The 20,358-nt window shown below is 31.8% G+C and overlaps 2 protein-coding genes across 4 annotated transcripts in view; one reads left to right on the plus strand and one right to left on the minus strand.

The window, feature by feature from the left end:
* Positions 1-20,358, minus strand: part of COG5 (component of oligomeric golgi complex 5) — a 365,256-nt gene that overhangs the window by 267,973 nt on the left and 76,925 nt on the right. The gene's annotated exons all lie outside the window — the stretch shown is intronic.
* Positions 2,796-8,424, plus strand: GPR22 (G protein-coupled receptor 22). Of its 2 annotated transcripts, XM_025381270.1 has the most exons (4): positions 2,796-2,827; positions 2,975-3,224; positions 4,151-5,089; positions 6,811-8,424. In XM_025381270.1, the coding sequence occupies exon 4, from the start codon at positions 6,837-6,839 to the stop codon at positions 8,136-8,138; it is 1,302 nt and encodes a 433-aa protein (XP_025237055.1). In that variant the 5' UTR covers positions 2,796-2,827; positions 2,975-3,224; positions 4,151-5,089; positions 6,811-6,836; the 3' UTR covers positions 8,139-8,424. The 2 variants fall into 2 exon arrangements, with proteins under 2 accessions (XP_025237055.1, XP_025237056.1); XM_025381271.1 differs by lacking the exons at positions 2,796-2,827; positions 2,975-3,224; positions 4,151-5,089 and adding an exon at positions 5,116-5,190 and having other exon boundaries at positions 6,789-8,424.

Genomic DNA, 20,358 nt, shown 5'->3' on the forward strand with positions numbered 1-20,358 from the left:
AGAATCGTATCTAGTGCTTAGCTATCATTAGGAAGTCAAACTGTTCTCCTAGGTTAGTATACAGAGGTTATATTCATTGCACAAAATATATTAAATGTACAATTTTGAGAGTTACTATGGAAACAAGGATCTTCATAAATTGACAATCTGATATAATTTTTTTTTTTTTTTTTTTGAGACCTACTCTCACCATGTTACCCAGGCTGGAGGGTAGCAGTGCAATCTCAGCTCACTGCAATCTCTGCCACCCAGGTTCAAGCGATTCTCATGCCTCAACCTCCCGAGGAGCTAGACTACAAGCTTGTGCCACCACGCCTAATTTTTGTATTTTTTGAAGAGACAGGGTTTCACCATGTTGGCCAGATTGGTCTCGAACACCTAATCTCAAGTGATCCACCTGCCTCAGTCTCCCAAAATGCTAGGATTATAGGCGCGAGCCACTGCACCCGGTCTGTTATTAATTCTTTTCATGAAAATAATATAATGATTCTCAATCAGTGGTTGAGATATTTGCATATTTGTTAAAAACAGGGGAAGTTGGAATTACCTTGTTAAGATTTCAGCATACCTTATAATCACCAATTTGTGGTTTTTATAAAGGAAATAAAATTATACTAAGCATTGTACACAATTTTTTAAAAGTTTGTATTATCTTATTTATCCTTGGAGACAAGTTACTTGTACACTAAATAAAGAGCACTGTCCATGCTTGAGCTACCATTATGGCTCAGAAACCCCAGATTTTGTTTTTTAGAAATAATCTGAATATAATTTGAAAACACTGTCTCACAAATAGTTAAACAAAGCACAAAAATATACTTCAACAAAAAGAATCAAAGTTGACCCAAAGGAAGTTTCACTTGCCAAAAGTTATACAGGTAATAAATAGCAACTAAATTTAGATTATCCAATTCCAAGTCCCAAGACCTTCATAATTTTCCAAAGAGAGAAGGCCAACCGCCTAGTAGAGTATGGTTTGCAGTTTTAACATTGACTCTGCTGCTAACTTACCTAGACCCTTTCAAGTCAGTAAATTTCTCTGTACCTTGGTTTCTTCTACTTCGTGCGGATTATTCTGATGATAAACATAAGCAACTACTTGAACTCTGGCAGAAAAGCACTCCGCTGTGTTAATAATCTCCTCATCCCCATCACATATTTCCACTGATGCCATGTTTTCTCTGGTCTTAGTTTTAAGCTTAAATGAATGTGTGTGGTGTGGTGTGTGTGTGTGTGTGTGTGTGTGTGTAAGTTATCTTTATTAATGGCTGGCATTCTAGCAAGATACTTTTCCCCAACTTTCAAAATGCACAAATAGCAGCACAACATTTTCATTTTTAGTATTACCAAAGCCTTGCCACCCAAAGCTGTGCAGAAGATTTTAGAAATTCACAACAAAATTTTCCCCACATTACTCTCAACTTCTATAGAAATGCAACTCACAACTCACATTGGTCAGCTATTCCCCTATAAAGCTTCAACACTACCAGCGGAAGATTATAAAAATGCATATTGCTTTTCAAAATAATAAGAAAACAGTTCCAATTGCAAATAAAAAACAGTACACATTTTGAAAAATGAAGGTCACTAAATATTCCTAAAATAATGGAAATAGGTGATAATTAACATTCCAACAGTTTAGCCACATGTAATGTCTTCTATTTTGTCAACAGAGTCCAGCTGTTTTATCTACTCAAATCTAAAAGAAATTTATCCTCACTATTAAAAACAGAAACTTATTAATAGGTAACTAAAATTAATAGAAATTTAATTTTAAATATTTTAATTTTATTTTTAATATTAAATTTAATCTAAATTTTAATATTTAAATATTTAAATTTAAATATTCAGTACTTGTACCATTTTCATTTTGAAAATGTATCTACCTTATAATGATTTGCCTTTATAACTTACAAAGACATGTAACTAACTTACTTTATCCTTTAAAATAATATTTTACTAACAACATTCGCATGTAGTTACATGTAATATTTAAGAAATAGCAAGCTACTAAGAAATATGCCCAGGTCAAAAATAGAATAAGCCAACTGAAATAAAACATTATAGCAAATGATCAGTATACACTTACCAAATAAAAGGGTTATCAAAGGTGAAGACCAAGTAGTAACCTCCAAAAGTAATACAATGATTACTGATTAAAGTTTTATACCCTGAGACTAAGCTACTACAATGAAATGTTTAAAAAATATTTTAGGGTATTATCACCTTAGGTCAATCTGATTATTATTTTGAATGAATGAATGAATGAAATGAATGAATACCCAAATGAATGAATACTGAAGTGAAGTCATGACAATGTTTAACACCTTGAGATGCTCACAACAATTTGGAATACCCAGAGAAAATGACTTGAATACAAACAAACTAGTTGAAATTCAATGTGGTTCACAGTAAAGACGCAGTGGGTTTCTATTTGTAGAACAAAGAATCTCAACCAAAAACATATATATGACTAAAATATTCTCAAATGCAATTATCAAGGCTTTAAAAAGAATATATACTTTTTACTATGTAAATCTTTCCTGTTCTCCCACCTCCCTGCATTTTTTTTAATGTTTGGCATAAGTGACCAACAAACCAGAATAGAATACACATTTTTAAAATACTAATTTACACATATTCTATTTAAGAACAACATACAACCACTCACAAATTTAGCCTTTTAAAAAAAATGTCCTTATATAAAACAGTGGGGAGCGGGGGAAATCCCTGCTATACATATGAAGCACAGTTTAAGCCCAATACAACTGACCAATCAAAATTAGTGAATGCACTGCATCTCTCTGCAGTGGAGAGAAGCGACAAGGTAGGCTGTCATTCTGCAAAAGCTGCCCAGAACAGGCTTTCTTCTGAAAAGCAGTGCCGTTCCTTTTTAGAAAGACTGAATCTAAATGTTGTCTCTGGAGACAAGAAGGCTTCAGTATGTTAAATTACTTTCATTATGTATTTTCAGATGCTTATTGATTCCACAGTAGGAAGAGTGAGAGACTGCAGCAGCCTCTAAGCAGCACTACATGTTCCATACATTAGCAGTACTGCTGAAACAATGGCACACTACAGACACATATTTTCATTAAGGTCATTTTCGAAGAGATGTTTATGACCCTCTTCCCCCAGTCCTCTACTAACAAGTGAACAAAATGAATCAATCCAAACTGGAAATGCTGCAACTACATCAAGAATGTATCAAATCTTTAGCAGAGGTAAGATGTGTTCCTTATTATAGTATACAGCTGCTTTTGAACCGGCATAGTGGGGTAAAAATTACTTTGAAAAATTTTAGCCTAAATTTTAAGAGTTTGTTTAATTCTACTTAATGCTAGACATGTATTTTAAGATCTATTTCTTTTAAGACATGCTACATTTTAAATGTAATTTTTTAGGATGCATTGTTAAATACAAATATTCTTTGTAAATTCACTATGAAGACAGCTTTTAAATCACTTCAGATATACTAAATATTCTTAACGTAATCAGTACAGTTTTTCTCCAGTGTTCCAAAAATGCTTATGTTTCTTAAAAGAACTAGATTTATTATTTTGCTGTTACTTATTACTTAATTTTATGTTAAGTTTAATATTGGGCATGTTCATTGAAAATTAATTTGCAGTTACAATTTTTATTACCTTTTATATTTCAACCACATGAACAATTCATCAATGGAAATTTATAGTATCTTCTGAAATCTGTTTTAATGAGTTAAAATTCAAATCATGTGCTAATAATTAAGCAACTTACAATATTTTTACAACAAAAAATGTTGTTAAATTTATTACAAAGAAGAAATAACAGTATGTTTAATGTATACTAATTGTTCATCATCTCTGAAAATACAGGTTAGCTTCTAAAATGAGAGCAGAAATTAATTTTTAAAAATATAGGTTTTCTCTCACAATTGTATTTGAAATGTGAACTCTACTATTAAATAACATAATATATACAATCTTTATTAGGAAAAAAGAATATTTTATTTAAAGAAACTCAATTTTAAGCATATACTGTGGCTCTAATAATACAGTTTGGTTATTTTGATAACAAATACTGGATAATTTTTAAACAAAACTAACTTTCAATTAATTGTAAATTATTAAAAACCCTATTTCTTAACCAATTTTCTTCTTTTCACAAGGGCCGATAGCAGCTAATTCAGTATTTACAACTGACAATATGAAGAATGCAATTGACTGAGCATCTCCCTAGCTGTCTGAACTACGAACTGCAAGATGTTCTTGTAACACGACTTTAAGACATTAAGGAGTTAAAACCAGAGAATGGGTCTACATTACTGATGGAATATAAAAAATCAACTGTATCCTAAGAAGATGCTACATAAAATAACCACAAAAAGAAAAACAATATAACTGTAAAAGCCTGAAAAGAATTGGTGAGCATTTTAAAAGGGGAAGCTTATACTTTAATATACCAGAATTGTGGAAGCTACTGATTCTGGAAGACATAATGAAACATGAATTTCCAAAAAGAAAATAAAATACTTTACCAGCAAACAAAAGGAAGATTTAGCAAGTGTTTTCTGCACTAAATATTCAGATATTCATATCAATTGATATGACTAATGGATTTTTCTATCTGACTTTTATGACCAATTATGTATTCTCTTCTAATGAAAACAAACCAAATTAAATAGCAGATGGTTTTTATCAAATGGACACAGTCTGGATTTATAATATAAAGCAAGTTATGTGATCAAGAAATCATTTCAAAATAGTGAGCACTGCTATAAAAACAGATTTACAATGGTAACAAAAGGATATCTAAATATATTTTAGAAGCTACAAACCTTATGTTTCCTTTTTTGTTTTCACATATTCTGGAAAATAAAGAAACACTATCATGTACTCCATCAAAGGGAAACATAATTCCTATCATCTGAGGAAATTTCTCTTGGCTGTGACTTTTTAAAGCAAAACAAATACAAATATTATGTACTGTTCTTTAGAAATCCATCAGCCAACTAAATCTCATAATGCATGCAGTTGAAGTATTGGAGAGCAAACGAAAGAATTCCTACAAGACATGAAATAAAACACAGCTACTTCACTGTTGTCAGGTAAAAATTCATGTCAAAATCTGTCAATGATATCATGTATCAATTTGTCAAAAACTGCCATAGTGAACCAAAAGGCCCATAAGGCAACAGTAAACAGGTAGGTCAGAAGATGCATGCACCCCACCACACTGCTTAACATTTACAAAAGAACAGAATCTTGCTCTAGAGAAAATGTATTTTTCTTAATCATCATTTAAATTGACATTTCTGCTTTATTTAATTATAAATCTAACTGATGTGACAAAGACCTGATGTTTAACCTGTCAGTTCAGAAAATCTGGCACACTTAAAATTTTCCATTTTCATAGGATTTCAATGTTAGCTAAGACCTTAACTTACTGGAATAAATATGCCTCTAGTAATACTTTATACTAACTCAGAAGAAATAATATTACCATTTGTGTTTCTGCAATATTATTCCCCAAAAACACGCAAAAATAAAACTGTATTCTAAAACTTGTCAAATATAACATCAAGTGAAAGTTAACATGAATTTTGAAAATTATTAGCTTTTATAATTTATGTTTGAATATGATTTTGCAGTTGAAATGCTGTATTTGAAATGTGAAATACAGTTGGTTGTATGAGTTCATATTTTAAACTGAATATACTGATTGACATTTTAGCCCAGAACATTAGACATTATTTTTTACAAATTAATCTAAACCCCTATATATTAAAATATAGATTTGCATGAATTAGCAAAAGAGTTTGTTTTTTTTTTTAATTTTTCTTCAAAATTAGACAATGGGTGATATATACACAGGTATTGTGTAACTTTAAAAGCTTCCTCAAAAAACGGGCTTCACATACTCCTTTTCCCTAAAATTTCATCTTTTACTTTAAATACTCAGTTTAAATAATGTCAACTGATATATTCCTTTAAACTACTTCAAAAATGGCTACTTCTTAATGTGATATTAAATTTCAATTTTGTTTCCACAAGATACAAGAAGGTATGGTCACAAAATAAATCATTCATAGGAGAGATTAATGCTCTTTTACCAAGCTTTGTAGCTTTTTACTTTAGCATAATGTCCCATTGCTTCCAATTTTTAAGTTTGCCAATTGCAAAGTTCAGTGAGCATTGTAACTGTGATATATAAAATATTTATCATTGGCCTATTTCTGTGGGACATAATTCCAAATATCCCCAAGCACATTGCTGACTTCTGAATAAGAATTCAATCAACATGGATAAAGCATCTTAAAACAAACTAGTGCCCTGTACCATTTGTCATTTTAAATGAACACTTGTCCTGTTCATTTGAAATCTCACAGGAATAATTACACCTACACTCATTATGCTAGAGCACATTAAAATAGCATTTATTTGCTACCTACTCACAACATTTAAATGAAATTTTAAGACATTGGGCTGAAATTAATTTTGTATGCTAGATAGTTTTATCATACAAAAATACACTTTATCTCAAATAATAAGCTGGAAATACTCAAATGAGAAAAACCCTTTAGTATATTAAGTAACTTTGCACTACAGAGGAACAATTTCCACAGTTATTTCTTCAAAAGGAAAACACAATTTTCTATCAAAACAATGCAACCTTGATGTTTCTTAATTCTACATTTTCTATTAATAGTTTACAAACTTAAAAATTAAACTAAGTACACAATTAAAAGATTTTTTTTCTTAAAAAGAACACGTTATACGTCATTTAAATTGCCAAATATCAAATAGTTTATTCTATTTCACTTTCTAGGGGAAAAAACCAACTGCTCCAAAAGAATGTGTTTTTCTCCCATTCTGGAAATCAACATGCAGTCTGAATCTAACATTACAGTGCGAGATGACATTGATGACATCAACACCAATATGTACCAACCACTATCATATCCGTTAAGCTTTCAAGTGTCTCTCACCGGATTTCTTATGTTAGAAATTGTGTTGGGACTTGGCAGCAACCTCACCGTATTGGTACTTTACTGCATGAAATCCAACTTAATCAACTCTGTCAGTAACATTATTACAATGAACCTTCATGTACTTGATGTAATAATTTGTGTGGGATGTATTCCTCTAACTATAGTTATCCTTCTGCTTTCACTGGAGAGTAACACTGCTCTCATCTGCTGTTTCCATGAGGCTTGTGTATCTTTTGCAAGTGTCTCAACAGCAATCAACGTTTTTGCTATCACTTTGGACAGATATGACATCTCTGTAAAACCTGCAAACCGAATTCTGACAATGGGCAGAGCTGTAATGTTAATGATATCCATTTGGATTTTTTCTTTTTTCTCTTTCCTGATTCCTTTTATTGAGGTAAATTTTTTCAGTCTTCAAAGTGGAAATACATGGGAAAACAAGACACTTTTATGTGTCAGTACAAATGAATACTACACTGAACTGGGAATGTATTATCACTTGTTAGTACAGATCCCAATATTCTTTTTCACTGTTGTAGTAATGTTAATCACATACACCAAAATACTTCAGGCTCTTAATATTCGAATAGGCACAAGATTTTCAACAGGGCAGAAGAAGAAAGCAAGAAAGAAAAAGACAATTTCTCTAACCACACAACATGAGGCTACAGACATGTCACAAAGCAGTGGTGGGAGAAATGTAGTCTTTGGTGTAAGAACTTCAGTTTCTGTAATAATTGCCCTCCGGCGAGCTGTGAAACGACACCGTGAACGACGAGAAAGACAAAAGAGAGTCTTCAGGATGTCTTTATTGATTATTTCTACATTTCTTCTCTGCTGGACACCAATTTCTGTTTTAAATACCACTATTTTATGTTTAGGCCCAAGTGACCTTTTAGTAAAATTAAGATTGTGTTTTTTAGTCATGGCTTATGGAACAACTATATTTCACCCTCTATTATATGCATTCACTAGACAAAAATTTCAAAAGGTCTTGAAAAGTAAAATGAAAAAGCGAGTTGTTTCCATAGTGGAAGCTGATCCCCTGCCTAATAATGCTGTAATACACAACTCTTGGATAGATCCTAAAAGAAACAAAAAAATTACCTTTGAAGATAGTGAAATAAGAGAAAAATGTTTAGTACCTCAGGTTGTCACAGACTAGAGAAAAGTCTAAGTTTCACCAAATCCACATTCAAATGAGTTTTAAATTGTAAAAACTGATATTACTGCCAAATATAAGAAAAAATATTTTAAGTATTGGTTATGTTGTAAATTTTCAATGTGAATGTCAACTAGATAGGTCATATATATTCAATTTCTTCATTACTTAATGTATTTGTTGCATGGCAGTTTGTTAAAGTACTATCATGTGTATATTTTGTCAATATTATGTCCAACAGAAAATATTCATGTAAGTCATATTTTCTAAAGAATAAATACATAGCCTTAAAACAGCGTATAACTTTAAAATGTAACTGACATAGGTATCCTTGCTTTTTTTTTTAAGTTAAAATGCATTGTTTCTAAGCCACAAACTATAGATATATTTAGATTACAACTAGAGTAGCATTTTAATCTAAAAACCAAAATTATGGGCTCAAAACAATCCAGTATTTTCCATACCACTATGCTATGTTTCCTGGTATAGTGTATTTGCTATATTTGATGCATCAAACATAATTAAGTACATATGAAGTTTTATTGTTTTAAATGTAAAAAATCATAGAATTTATCAAAATTTTAAAATTAATGAACCAAAAAAACCTCTATATGCACACCAAGACAGAGAAACTTTAAAATTCATGTTTACTATGAAAAAAAGATTGATTTTCTAAGTTCAAGGATAGTATGCCTATAACATATAAATGAAATGAAAATAAAGGGAAGGAAGAATACTAAAGCACCAGCCTCTTTCTTCCCTCCTCACTTTGCTTAAATCTAAGCCAAATGCTCTGGATTAATATAGTATACTGATTTTAAAAAAAAAAAAAAAAAGTACATGAAAAGAAACTGACTTCCTAACTTTATTCAACTCAGCCCTTTTGTATAACAGAAAGTTATATACCCAAATCTGAATACCAGGAATGAAAAAAAAAAGACTTTAAATCATTATAGAAAAGTCTAACAAAGCCTCTAATTTTAGATACATACAACTTTAGAGTAATATAGTTTATACAGTGTTCCTACCAAATCATAGCTCCCAAGTATTTAAAAATGTAGCTGTTTTATTTCCACACTGAAAATCACTAAGGTAACAATAAGTCTTGTCACTTTTCTACTGTACCATCACTTAATTTAACTTTAGGTATTTTTCTCTCTAACCCTCAATTCATGTGGGAAAATCATGAAATTACTAACCTTAACTATGGATTACAAGGATTGGGAATCTCATATCAAACAAACATTTTCCAGTTGTTATAACGTAATAATCTATCAATAAGTGCCAATATCACTATCAGAAAATTTGCCATAAGTTATTTAAAATAGGAAAATACTTACTGCATTGTAATTGGTTAGCTGAACTTTTATTCTATTTTCTGAAACTGTATCCACTAAACCAAGTAGCAATTCATTTTTAAAGAAAATATTAAATGTCTCAAAAATCAATAGTATATCACTTTTATACAAATAAATGAGATTTATCTAGTCTAGTTTACTGAATATCCTAATCCTTGGAGAAATGAATACCATGCAATAGCTTGAACTCACTAAGGTTACATGGCAAATTAAATAGTAATTTACTTCTGATAATAATGTTAACATAATGTCAAATCTTGGCAAAAGCCCAGTTTCCTTCTGCCTTATTTTCTACTGTTTTTTTGGAATTAAAAAAAAAATGCTTCAATTTAACAAAATGTAGCATAAGCAAGTGAGATATTTTTTGAAACGCAAAAAAGAAATTAACACTTCAGGCACAAAAGGATTAAGAAAATTTTCATTTGGTAAATACATTTGGCACTGACTAGCTCCTAATCTTCTTTTATTTTATTTTTTACCCCAGGAAATAAAACAAACTCATTAATATCTTCATTTAAAAATTTTAAAAATGAATTTTATAATTGGACTCCCAAGCATAAATTAAATTTTTAATATCTAGTTTTATAATCTTAATAAAAATTAGACTATTTTTAGAACCTTCATATTAAGAAAAACTCCCTTGTGTTTTAAATATTTTTATTCTTCAGGTTTATAACTATGCCAAAGAACTCAGTATAAAAACAGAGATTTCTATTATATTTGTCTAAACTGCTTTCATGCCTTCTTGTCCTCTGTAATAAGAAATTAAATAAGAAATAAATGGTAAATATTACAACATTGCCCTTTAAACTGCTATCATTTCTATACTTGACACTGAAGCAGACATTTAACAAGCATTTCTGACCATCTGTAATGATCTTTCAGGTATATAAAAGTGCATCAACTGATTTACGACAATACCTATCAGAAAACTTCTAATAGCTTTTTAATGTGTTAAGTAGTATATAACATGTAAATCAAAATAATATTTATGTGTTAAAAATTTAGCTTCAAAAACAAGTCACAACTATGTTTCCAACTACTGACCTCAGCTTAAATGTGAGAATGAGAAACTTAGACAACTTTTTGTATTAAATATCTGTTCTATGAAAAGAAAATATTTCTACTTTCTTTACATTGGTCTTCATTATAATGTGTGAATTTTTCACTTTATTTCAAATAATTTTGCTCAAAAAAGCATTAAGGCTAATTCTTCCTGTTAGAATGAAAAATTTAAAATGCAAAAGCAATAGAGGCAACAATAAATTCAATATGGGATCCTTCTTAAAACTACATTTTTCTATCCATATATTATAAATCATAGGCATAGACATCAATTTCTACATAGTTAACTGGGTCAGTTCTTCCAAAGGATAAAAAGCCCTTAGTATCCCTTAGTAGGGCTTATTCCACATAGTATTTTAAATACCAACCAAAGATGAGCTCAACAAGATGTGGTAAATTTTATTTGCTTTGTTTTGTGTGTTAATTTAAGGGAGTTGTTACTCTACCAACTACTACTGAACAAATGTTCAAAGTTATTGTGAAGGTAGAATTATTTACAATTATACATCTTTAAAATGCCATTCATAATCATTCTGTACTTCTGACCCAAGTCAATTTTTAGGTGTATGTTCTATTCTTTCATCCTTTAACTAAAGTAACAGTAGTCTCCCCTTATCTGTGGTTTTATCTGCTGCAGCTTCAGTTACCCATGGTCGGTCAGCATGGTCAACTCTGTGGTCCAAAAATATTAAATGGAAAATTCCAGAAATAAACAATTTATAAGTTTTAAATTGTTATATTTAAACTTATTTATAAATTTATGTATAATTGTACTACTTTATTATTACTTGTTGTTAATATCCTACTGTGCCTAACATATGATTTAAACTTTATCATAGGTATGTATGTATAGGAAAAAAACATAGTACATGTTATACTATATATAGGGTTCGATACTATCCATGGTTTCAGGCATTCTCTGGTAATCTTGGGATGTATCCCTGACGATAAGCGGGGACGAATGTGTAGCAAAATCTCAGTTCCCTGGGCATTAAAAACTAGATTCCTCATTGAACTGAAATTAGACTTAAGGGTTAAAAAAATATAACATTATTAGAAAACAGGAACTTAGTAGGGCTTATTTCAAGGCTACTTCCCAAAGTCAATAAAACTTTTAATTTTATTGCATTTCATGATTATACAATTAAGTACTAGCTTTGTGATTCAATTAGCATTTAAAATCTTACAGAAAAGAGGCATTTTGGCAGATAGTTTGAATTATATGATAGAGTCACTACTCTCAAGAGCTTATAATCTAGGTATTAAAAAGTATGACAATACCTAAAAACAGAGGCAGATGTGGTAAATACTATAAAAGAAGAATAAAGTTCTTAATAGACTTAAGAAGAAAGGGATCATGTTGAATTTAAGAAGAAAGCCTTCTATCTTATGCTAGAAGAGATATCTGAGCAGGGGAATACAAGGTGAAAAAATGAGCTTCAAAAAAACAAATAAAACAGCAATACATAGACAGAATTGATGAGGTAAGACACAGAAAATAAGAAGCTGCTGCCATCACCTTCATAGCTAGTGAAAAGCCTGGCAAAAAGTGATGGCACTAGCTTGACAAGGGAGTATACAGATGTGACAGGTAATGTGAAGGCAGAATCAATATTTTCTAACTAGCTAGGCAAGAAAGCTGGCATAAGAGACTGAAGAATTAAAAATGATGACCATAAGGAAGACCATAAGAAACAGATTACCCACAATAATCAAATAACTATTTAATTATGCTTTGTGTAAATTACACTGATAACACAGGCAAAAACAAAAAGAATATTTGGCAAGGCAGAACACTCAATGAAGTAAAATAACATTAAATAATGTTCTAGTTATTAGAAGCTATTCAGAATGAAAATTTCTAATTGATGTTTTCAATTATCTACCTTATATATTTTTCAATTGGTTTATTCCATTTTTTCATTAAACACATATTTTCTAATAACTATTTTAACTATAAAATACACGGTGAGAAAATACCAATGTACATGAAGTAAAACACACAAATGTCATCCTTTGCTATTTTCCCTGAATCACAGGCATCCATCCAACTCCTTATATACGTATTGTCCTCATTCTTTGTTAATGGCTACATACAAATAGTTTTTAATTAAATTTTTTTAAAATAGCAAGATTTCTAAAGGATAATAGTAATGAAAGGGCAAATAAAGCTTTTTCTATTCCATTTAAGTGGCTTCAAACTGTATTTGAAAATCATGTTAGAAAATTTACATTTTCAGTTTCAATTAAAAATTAAAATGTTCAGTTGCCAAAGGTAACTTGGCCACTGAGAAGGTTATATTTCAGAATGAAGGCAAGAAGCAATGGGAAAACCATAAAATAATGTATTTCTTTTATCCTTTTCACCAAATAAGATGAGAAATAAGAACACTAAAGTAAACTTTTAGCAAATATTTTCTTTATATCTCAGATGAGCACCTGTATATACTCCTGAATGTAAGCTCCCGACTCAGGGACTGCAGTGAACTCTAAGAAAGTTAAAAATGAGTTGACCAACAATAAATGTTAGAAATTTTAAAAGTTCAGATCACATCATAAAAGAGAAAGTAAGGAGATAAAAGAACCCAGATGAGGCTGGAAAAAGACCTAAAATACTCAAAGACGCTAAGCTGTTAGAGAAATACGAATAGAATACAGAATCGTAGGTTAGAGTTCACAAAAGAAAACTAATTTGAAGATTGACTTTTTTCTAAAAAGCATTCAAAAAAGCAAAAGATACCCCTATTGACAGGCTGCACATACTAGAAATATAACAACAAACACTGCATCATAACAAGTGGAATAAATATTAAATATTACAATTTATAGATATTTAGAACAAAATGGCATTGAAATGTGGAAACAAATGGAAAAGTGGGCTTATCACTAATACAAAAGCCATCACCTTTTAAGAAATACTCATTTTTTCAGGACAAAAAGAGCCAAGCAAACGTAATCACAATAATCTTTCCTCCCTTGCTCATATTAAAACAACATGTGAAAATAATCCTAAGTGTCTCTCCCATTCTATTCACACATTTTCTACAGGCCTCCATAAGCTGTATCCATGGCTTTCAAATATGACAGCTTTGTACTTGCACCAACAAGTGGTAAAATGTGCTGTCATTCCTGTCACTGACACCAATATCAACTCCCTGCCACTATCAAACCCTGAGGCATCAAGTAAGATAAGGGAGGTGAGCTAAGTCTGTCTGGGATTGAGGTCATTTTCGTCACCCTGCTTCTGTGAGAGCAATATGTCATATTTTTCTGAGAGGTATTAAGCAAAGGCAGACTACCAAAGCACATCAACCAATTTCTCAGGATGAAGAGAGAAAGTGGCTAGCAAGGATGACAAGGTTATGGGGAAACTGCTTTTCCCTCAGACAGCTGTGGACACATAATACTCATGAGATTTGAAAAATTAAATGTTTTAAACGTAATATAAAATTTTTAAATGTTAATGCTAACAAATGACAGCACTGGCCATATTAAACATAGGCTGCAGGAGTGGGAAATACATATGGGACTGTAGTGAGGTAATCATTATATATTAATAAATTTATATTTCAATCAGCCAGTAATATTACACACAATCCCATACGTCATATACTACAAACTGAGTACACTGATTGGGTATACTGCATACTGATTGAGTAAAGAAGAATCAAAGATATATATTTCAATCAAAATATTGCTAATGACTTAGGATAGGTTGAAATATAAAATATCAAATGTACATACTCTGTACTTTAAAAGTCTTACTCTCAATTCTTAAGAAACTTTGTCTTTTCTTTTGCTGTTAAATTTTTTCCAACTATCACTTCTTACAAACAACAAAATGCTAGCAAACTGTAGTTACCTAACAACTTTGTAAAAACTGTCTTAAATGCACACAATACAGTAACAGTTGGTAATACTAATGTACTTTCGCACTACTTTTATAACACCTTTATACTGCTTTTATAATGCCTCCCAAAAAAGTACCTGATACATACCAACTGATCAGTAAATATTAGTGGAATTGAAAACGAACAAATTTTAAACCTCAGACCCTACTGTTTTATCTTGTTTAGAAGGTTGTTTCTCAAAATGTAGTCCACCTATATCAGAGATTCTGCAGTACTTTTTAAAATGCCAATTCCTGGGCCCCATATCTGACCCTCTGACTTACTGAATCAGAATCTCTGAGGTTGCAGTCCTGAAAAAATTTTTTTTTTTTTTTTTTTTTAAGAGACAGAGACTTGCTCTCTCACCCAGGTTGAGATGCAGTGGTACAATCATGGCTCACTGCAGCCTCAAACTCTGAGGCGCAAGTGATTCTCTCACCTCAGCCTCCCAAGTAGCCGGGACTACAGGCATGCACCACAATGACGAGCTAATTTTTAAAAATATGTCTGTAGAGATGGGGTCTCATTATGTCGCCCAGGCTGGTCTCAAACTCCTGGTCTCAAGCAATCCTCCCGCCTTGGCCTCCCAAAGTTCTGGGATTACAGGTGTGAGCCACCACACCCAACCAATATATGTTTTAGTAAGTACTCTCAGGTGCCTTGTGTGCTGACATTTAAGAATTACTACTTTAGATTTCAGAACACAGACTATGTATCAAGGCAACATTCAATAAATGAAAAGGTACAGAAGCAGCTCTTAATTCAGACTGTACTGCCATCTTGAAAAAAATTCCTCCATTTACTTCATTTTAACTGATTAAATTTTAGTTGGATTATATATACTATAATCCAGTACTACATTAGCTTTCTAAGAAATAAAATGTTGTTTCTTTAAACAAGGTTATCTAGACAGAAGTTTCCTTTAAGAACCACATACTCTCAGAAGATAAAATGCTACCAAACACATTCACCATAAACTGTTACGTACTTCACTCAACCAAATTACTCAATTAATTATAAAATTGCATGGCTACTATTTTTCATAAAATTCATACTCAAACCAGAAGTACTATTCTTGCACATTTTTGCTCATTTCACTATAAAACTTCCACTAAAACATAATTGACATAAAAGAATTACTTCTAAAAGAAACTTGCAGTGAAAATACTTACAAATCATATTTTGTATATGTTTTGAACAAATGCCATTCAGGTTATGTAGAGGTCTGAATCAAATATTTTTCCTTTGCTATTATTATTTACTTTGTACCATTAATGCAACTTAGTAAACAGTAACCTAATCTTTGATAATTTTATGACATCCTTTAATTTAAATTCCTATTCTGTTTTATAATAGTTTAAGTAATACTGATACTTGATAGATGCCACAAATGGTATTACAGAAACACTACTCTAGGAACATTTCTTATTAACCCTTTCACTAGGAATTTTTTCCAACCACACTGATATTATCTTTTGTTGTTACTTTTGGTTTTTAGTATTTTCATTGATTTAATCATGAAACTAACCTATCACAACTTATTATTGAAAATGAGCATTACTGAAAATCAGCTGCTAGCAAATACAACTTAAAGATACAAAGACAAGGCCGGGAGTGGTGGCTCACGCCTGTAATCCCAGCACTTTAGGAGGCTTAGGTGGGTGGGTCACCTGAGGTCGGGAGTTTGAGACCAGCCTGACCAACATGGAGAAACCCGTCTCTACTAAAAATACAAAATTAGCCAGGCGTGGTGGTGCATGCCTGTAATCCCAGCTACTTGGGAGGCTGAGGCAAGAGAATCGCTTGAACCTGGGAGGCAAAGGTTGTGGTGAGCCGAGATCGCACCATTGCACTCCAGACTGGGGCGGGCAACAAGAACGAAACTCCGTCTCAAAAAGAAAAAAAGAAAAAAAAAAGATACAAAGACAATAATTCAATAATTCAGGTGACTGGATATGGCCACATTATAGAAAAATATTTGCCAAATAATATATTCCAGATAAACAATGGCTTTAGTATAGGGTTTCCCAGAGTCTCATAAAGTACCCTAAATCAGATGCAAAATGCCATGGGTGTGGTTATGCACTTTTTTTTTCCTAGAACAAAGATTCAAATTCAGGAAGATCCTCTAAAGAGTATGTAACCCAAAATTAAAATAAAAATCATCGTCAGTGTTAGGAAGAAAGCAGGGAAGCAAAATTGGTAAACGTTAGATATAATTTTATTTATGTATATCCTCCCTTATCCTAAAGATAATATAAAATAACGTTAGCATTTTCTTTTTCTGTTTTGAGACAGGGTCTCACTAGTTTGCCCAGGTTGGTCTCGTACTCCTGGGTTCAAGCAATCCTCCCTGCTCAGCCTCTCAAGTGGCTGGGGAGACAGGCGCGCATCATTGCACACAGCAAGATGACTTTAAAAGGCATAGAATTTTAGATACAACTGAACTAAACAAAAAAATAATAAAATCAGAGCAAAGAGCATGAAAAGGACGAAAAAATACTTGTATCATTAAGTCCTGTATTCTGGCAAGAGGTGAGCCACAAATTGTTCCTTATGATTTCTTTTTAATTTTTATTTTAGGCTCTTTCCTTGAATTCTATGTACTTTCTACTAGGTCATTTAAACAGGGAAAAGGAGCTGATTACATGTCTCAGCATTGGTAAGATTAAAAACTCCCTAGATGCTCAGTACAAGTACAAACTATTGATACTAAGACCAGAGAGCAGTGACTCTCATGGGCCTTCCCATGTCTCTCATGGGTCTTCTCAATGTTTTCCACAACTATAACGATATCTGAAGTCTCACATGGTTGTTTCTTATATCCCTCAATGTATAACATTGGCCACAACAACCTTGTAGAAAAGGCGACAAGAAGTCTCACATAGCTAATGATTATAATTACCCTCAATGTACAATAATAACATCAAACTAAAGTGAAATTTAGTAAAAAGAATTAGATGGGAATGGTTGTCTAGGTATAAAACCCTCTGCAACTCTAGTTTAATCCAGGGATAGATTCTAGAACGTTAAAACAGTGGATTTGAATCATTTCATAACACAACTAAGAGGTCAATCAGACTGGGTAGAAAGGGAAGGGTAGTACCTCCAACTGAAAAGAAGACAAGTGTTCTTAAAAACAAAAATGGCCTCTAGGTTTTCTAATACAGTTACTTTCTCCTTCCCTTACCCCACAACCTTCAGAGATTCACTAAGAGAAATGGAGCATGGACTGATAATCTTCAGAAATACCTTCCACAAATATTCTCTCTCAACAAAATTATGGAAAATAATTGACAGAGAAATTATAAAGTGCAGAACACAAACTTGAATAGCCACCAGAGCTGAAAAGACTAAAATCTCAAGAACGCCACTCTGTTTTGTGCAGAGGTTGCTGTTACCAAATTCTGAAATAAGCTAAAGAACTGAATTTTCATTAACTAATTTTAAGAAAAGTCTACTTTGCCTGAAATTTCTGGTTCTCAAAACTGATGATTTGATTCATAGATACAGTTAGAACAGATACAACAACAGCTAAAAGAACTGTGTTCTGAACTACATGACAAAAGATACCATACAAATGCTTTATCACCATTGTCAAACACAAGAAATAAGATACTGTTAAATACAGTATTCTTCTATCGGTACTATTTATATTAACACATATGCTTACCGATTTTACAATGTAACTGGCTTCTCAAACTAAATAAATGTTTCTAAAAACTTGGTGAATAACATGTCACAGAATCTAGTGACACAAATACACCCAGACTAAATTGTCTGACAACAATAATCATAAATCCTAGTTACTATAGTATACAAGTCTGTTATATTTTAAGCACTGAAAAAAATTATAAAAGCACTTTTAAAGGGTCCATTATGATAGAACTTAGCCCTCACTTAATGCCAAATTTGAACATTTCATAAAACATTGAGGTTGTATTTGCTTACAGAAGCAGAGGAGATAAGATAAATATGCCAACATCAATGTCACAAGGCAAAATATAGTAAGACTGTAAGTAAAGAGCAATTGGGCTCAAAGGAAAAGGAGGCACATGTACCTGGAAAAGGTGTAGAAAGCAAATGGCACTTGGAAAAGGTGTAGAAAGCAAATGGCACTTGAAATGAACTCTGAATGAGGGATGAGACTGGCTGATGGCATCAGGGCAAGGACAGCACATTAGGCAGAGGCACAAACTTGGGCAATTATACAGAAGCAAGAAAAGCAAGTCTCCAGGAAACAATTCACTTTGGTAGACTCCACACTCTATGAATGTAGAAGCAGACGGAGATAAAGCTGGAAAATAGGTTACATTCATGTTTGCCGGGCCAAAAAAAAATTATAATTTAATCCCAAAGCCTAGAGAAAGTATTTCTAGACTTAACAGTATGGAAGCGTATGTTGAAAAACATACATTTTTCACTTTCTATTTCCATCATCATAGTTTATGCCCTCAATACCCTATACCCCTGTAAGGTGAAGATATCAAGTCAGAGGCTAGCAATCTCTCACAATTTCCATTTCCATTTACCTAAAATACAATTCTGCTCATTTTCAATCCTGATCACAAATCTTCAACCAGATACTCATCACTGAGACTTAAAATACAACATAATATATAACAGAAAATAATTCAAATCCAAATATTGCAGCAATGTCTTCATATTTTTCAAATGTAGAATTAAGATGCTACACAAATTACTCAAAGACACAGTCTTGGAAAAAAAATGCCAGTGGAAAATGCATATGTCCAATTCTATTTTCCTATTAAAAACTATAAAAAAGAAAACAGTAAAAAATCTAGCTGTAAATAGTAATAAGTGAAAAATAACTAAAATGCAACAAAAACCATAATCCTAAGATTTAAAAAGGAAAATAATACACAAACAACTGAACTGCAACAGAAAGTCCATACAAGACTTAAGCAAATATAAGAATTTATTATGAAAAATAACATTATTCCAAATCTGTGAAGTGATGGATTATTAATTAAGTTGTGTTGGAGAAGTAACTAAACAATGGAAAAACAGGGCTTAATGCTTAACCATTCCCAGAGTCAGTGAGTTGTACAACTCCAGAAAGCACAGTTTACATTATATTCTATGTGACAGTAAATAGTACTGCCTAGTGTTGTGAGATGTGGTTGCTATGTGCGTAAGTTACACCAAAATAAACAGCAGACAGGTAAAAGTAAAATCATAAAAAACATCCAATAATATGGAGGTGAATATTTTTGTAATATTGTGGTGAGGAACCAAATAAATCCATTACTAAGTAAAAGATTAACAAGTATAATTATAAAACTTCTAAAATTAAACCTAAAACATCAAAGAATAAACTGGGAAACATACTTACAACCTATGTAGTAAAGCAAATTTACCTCTATTATATAAAGAATAGTTACAAACCAACATGGCAAAAGGAAAACAGGCACAGAATACAAACAGGTAACTCACCAATGAAACAGAATGACAAACACAAAACTCTTCAACTACATACAGCAAAAACAAATCCAAATTAGAATAAATTTTAAAACAAATTAATATACCAATGTTCACATGTGCTTAGCAAACAATTTTCAATTTTTTTTCTTTTTTTTTAGAGATGGGGGTCTCACTATGTTGCCCAGGCTGATCTCAAACAATCCTCTCACCTGGCCTCCCAAAGTATCAGGATTATAGGTGTGAGGCACCGTGCCTGGCTAGAAAATAATTTTTAAATGCTTATGACTAACAATTTTGATAAACCTATGAGTATTTTTCACGTTACTACACAAAATATATTTTGTTTTGAAATATTAAGCAAAAACCTCAAACGTGACCTTTGATCAAGAAATTCAACTTCTAAAACGTATCATAACGAAACAATTGAACAACTGTGCAAAGACGTATGTTTAAGGATGATCAAAA

Source organism: Theropithecus gelada, chromosome 3 (assembly GCF_003255815.1).
Source record: "Theropithecus gelada isolate Dixy chromosome 3, Tgel_1.0, whole genome shotgun sequence".
Classification (NCBI taxonomy): domain Eukaryota; kingdom Metazoa; phylum Chordata; class Mammalia; order Primates; family Cercopithecidae; genus Theropithecus; species Theropithecus gelada.

Coding starts and splice junctions, on each gene's coding strand:
- GPR22 (XM_025381270.1), top strand. CDS start 6,837: ATGTGTTTTTCTCCCATTCTGGAAATCAACATGCAGTCTGAATCTAAC.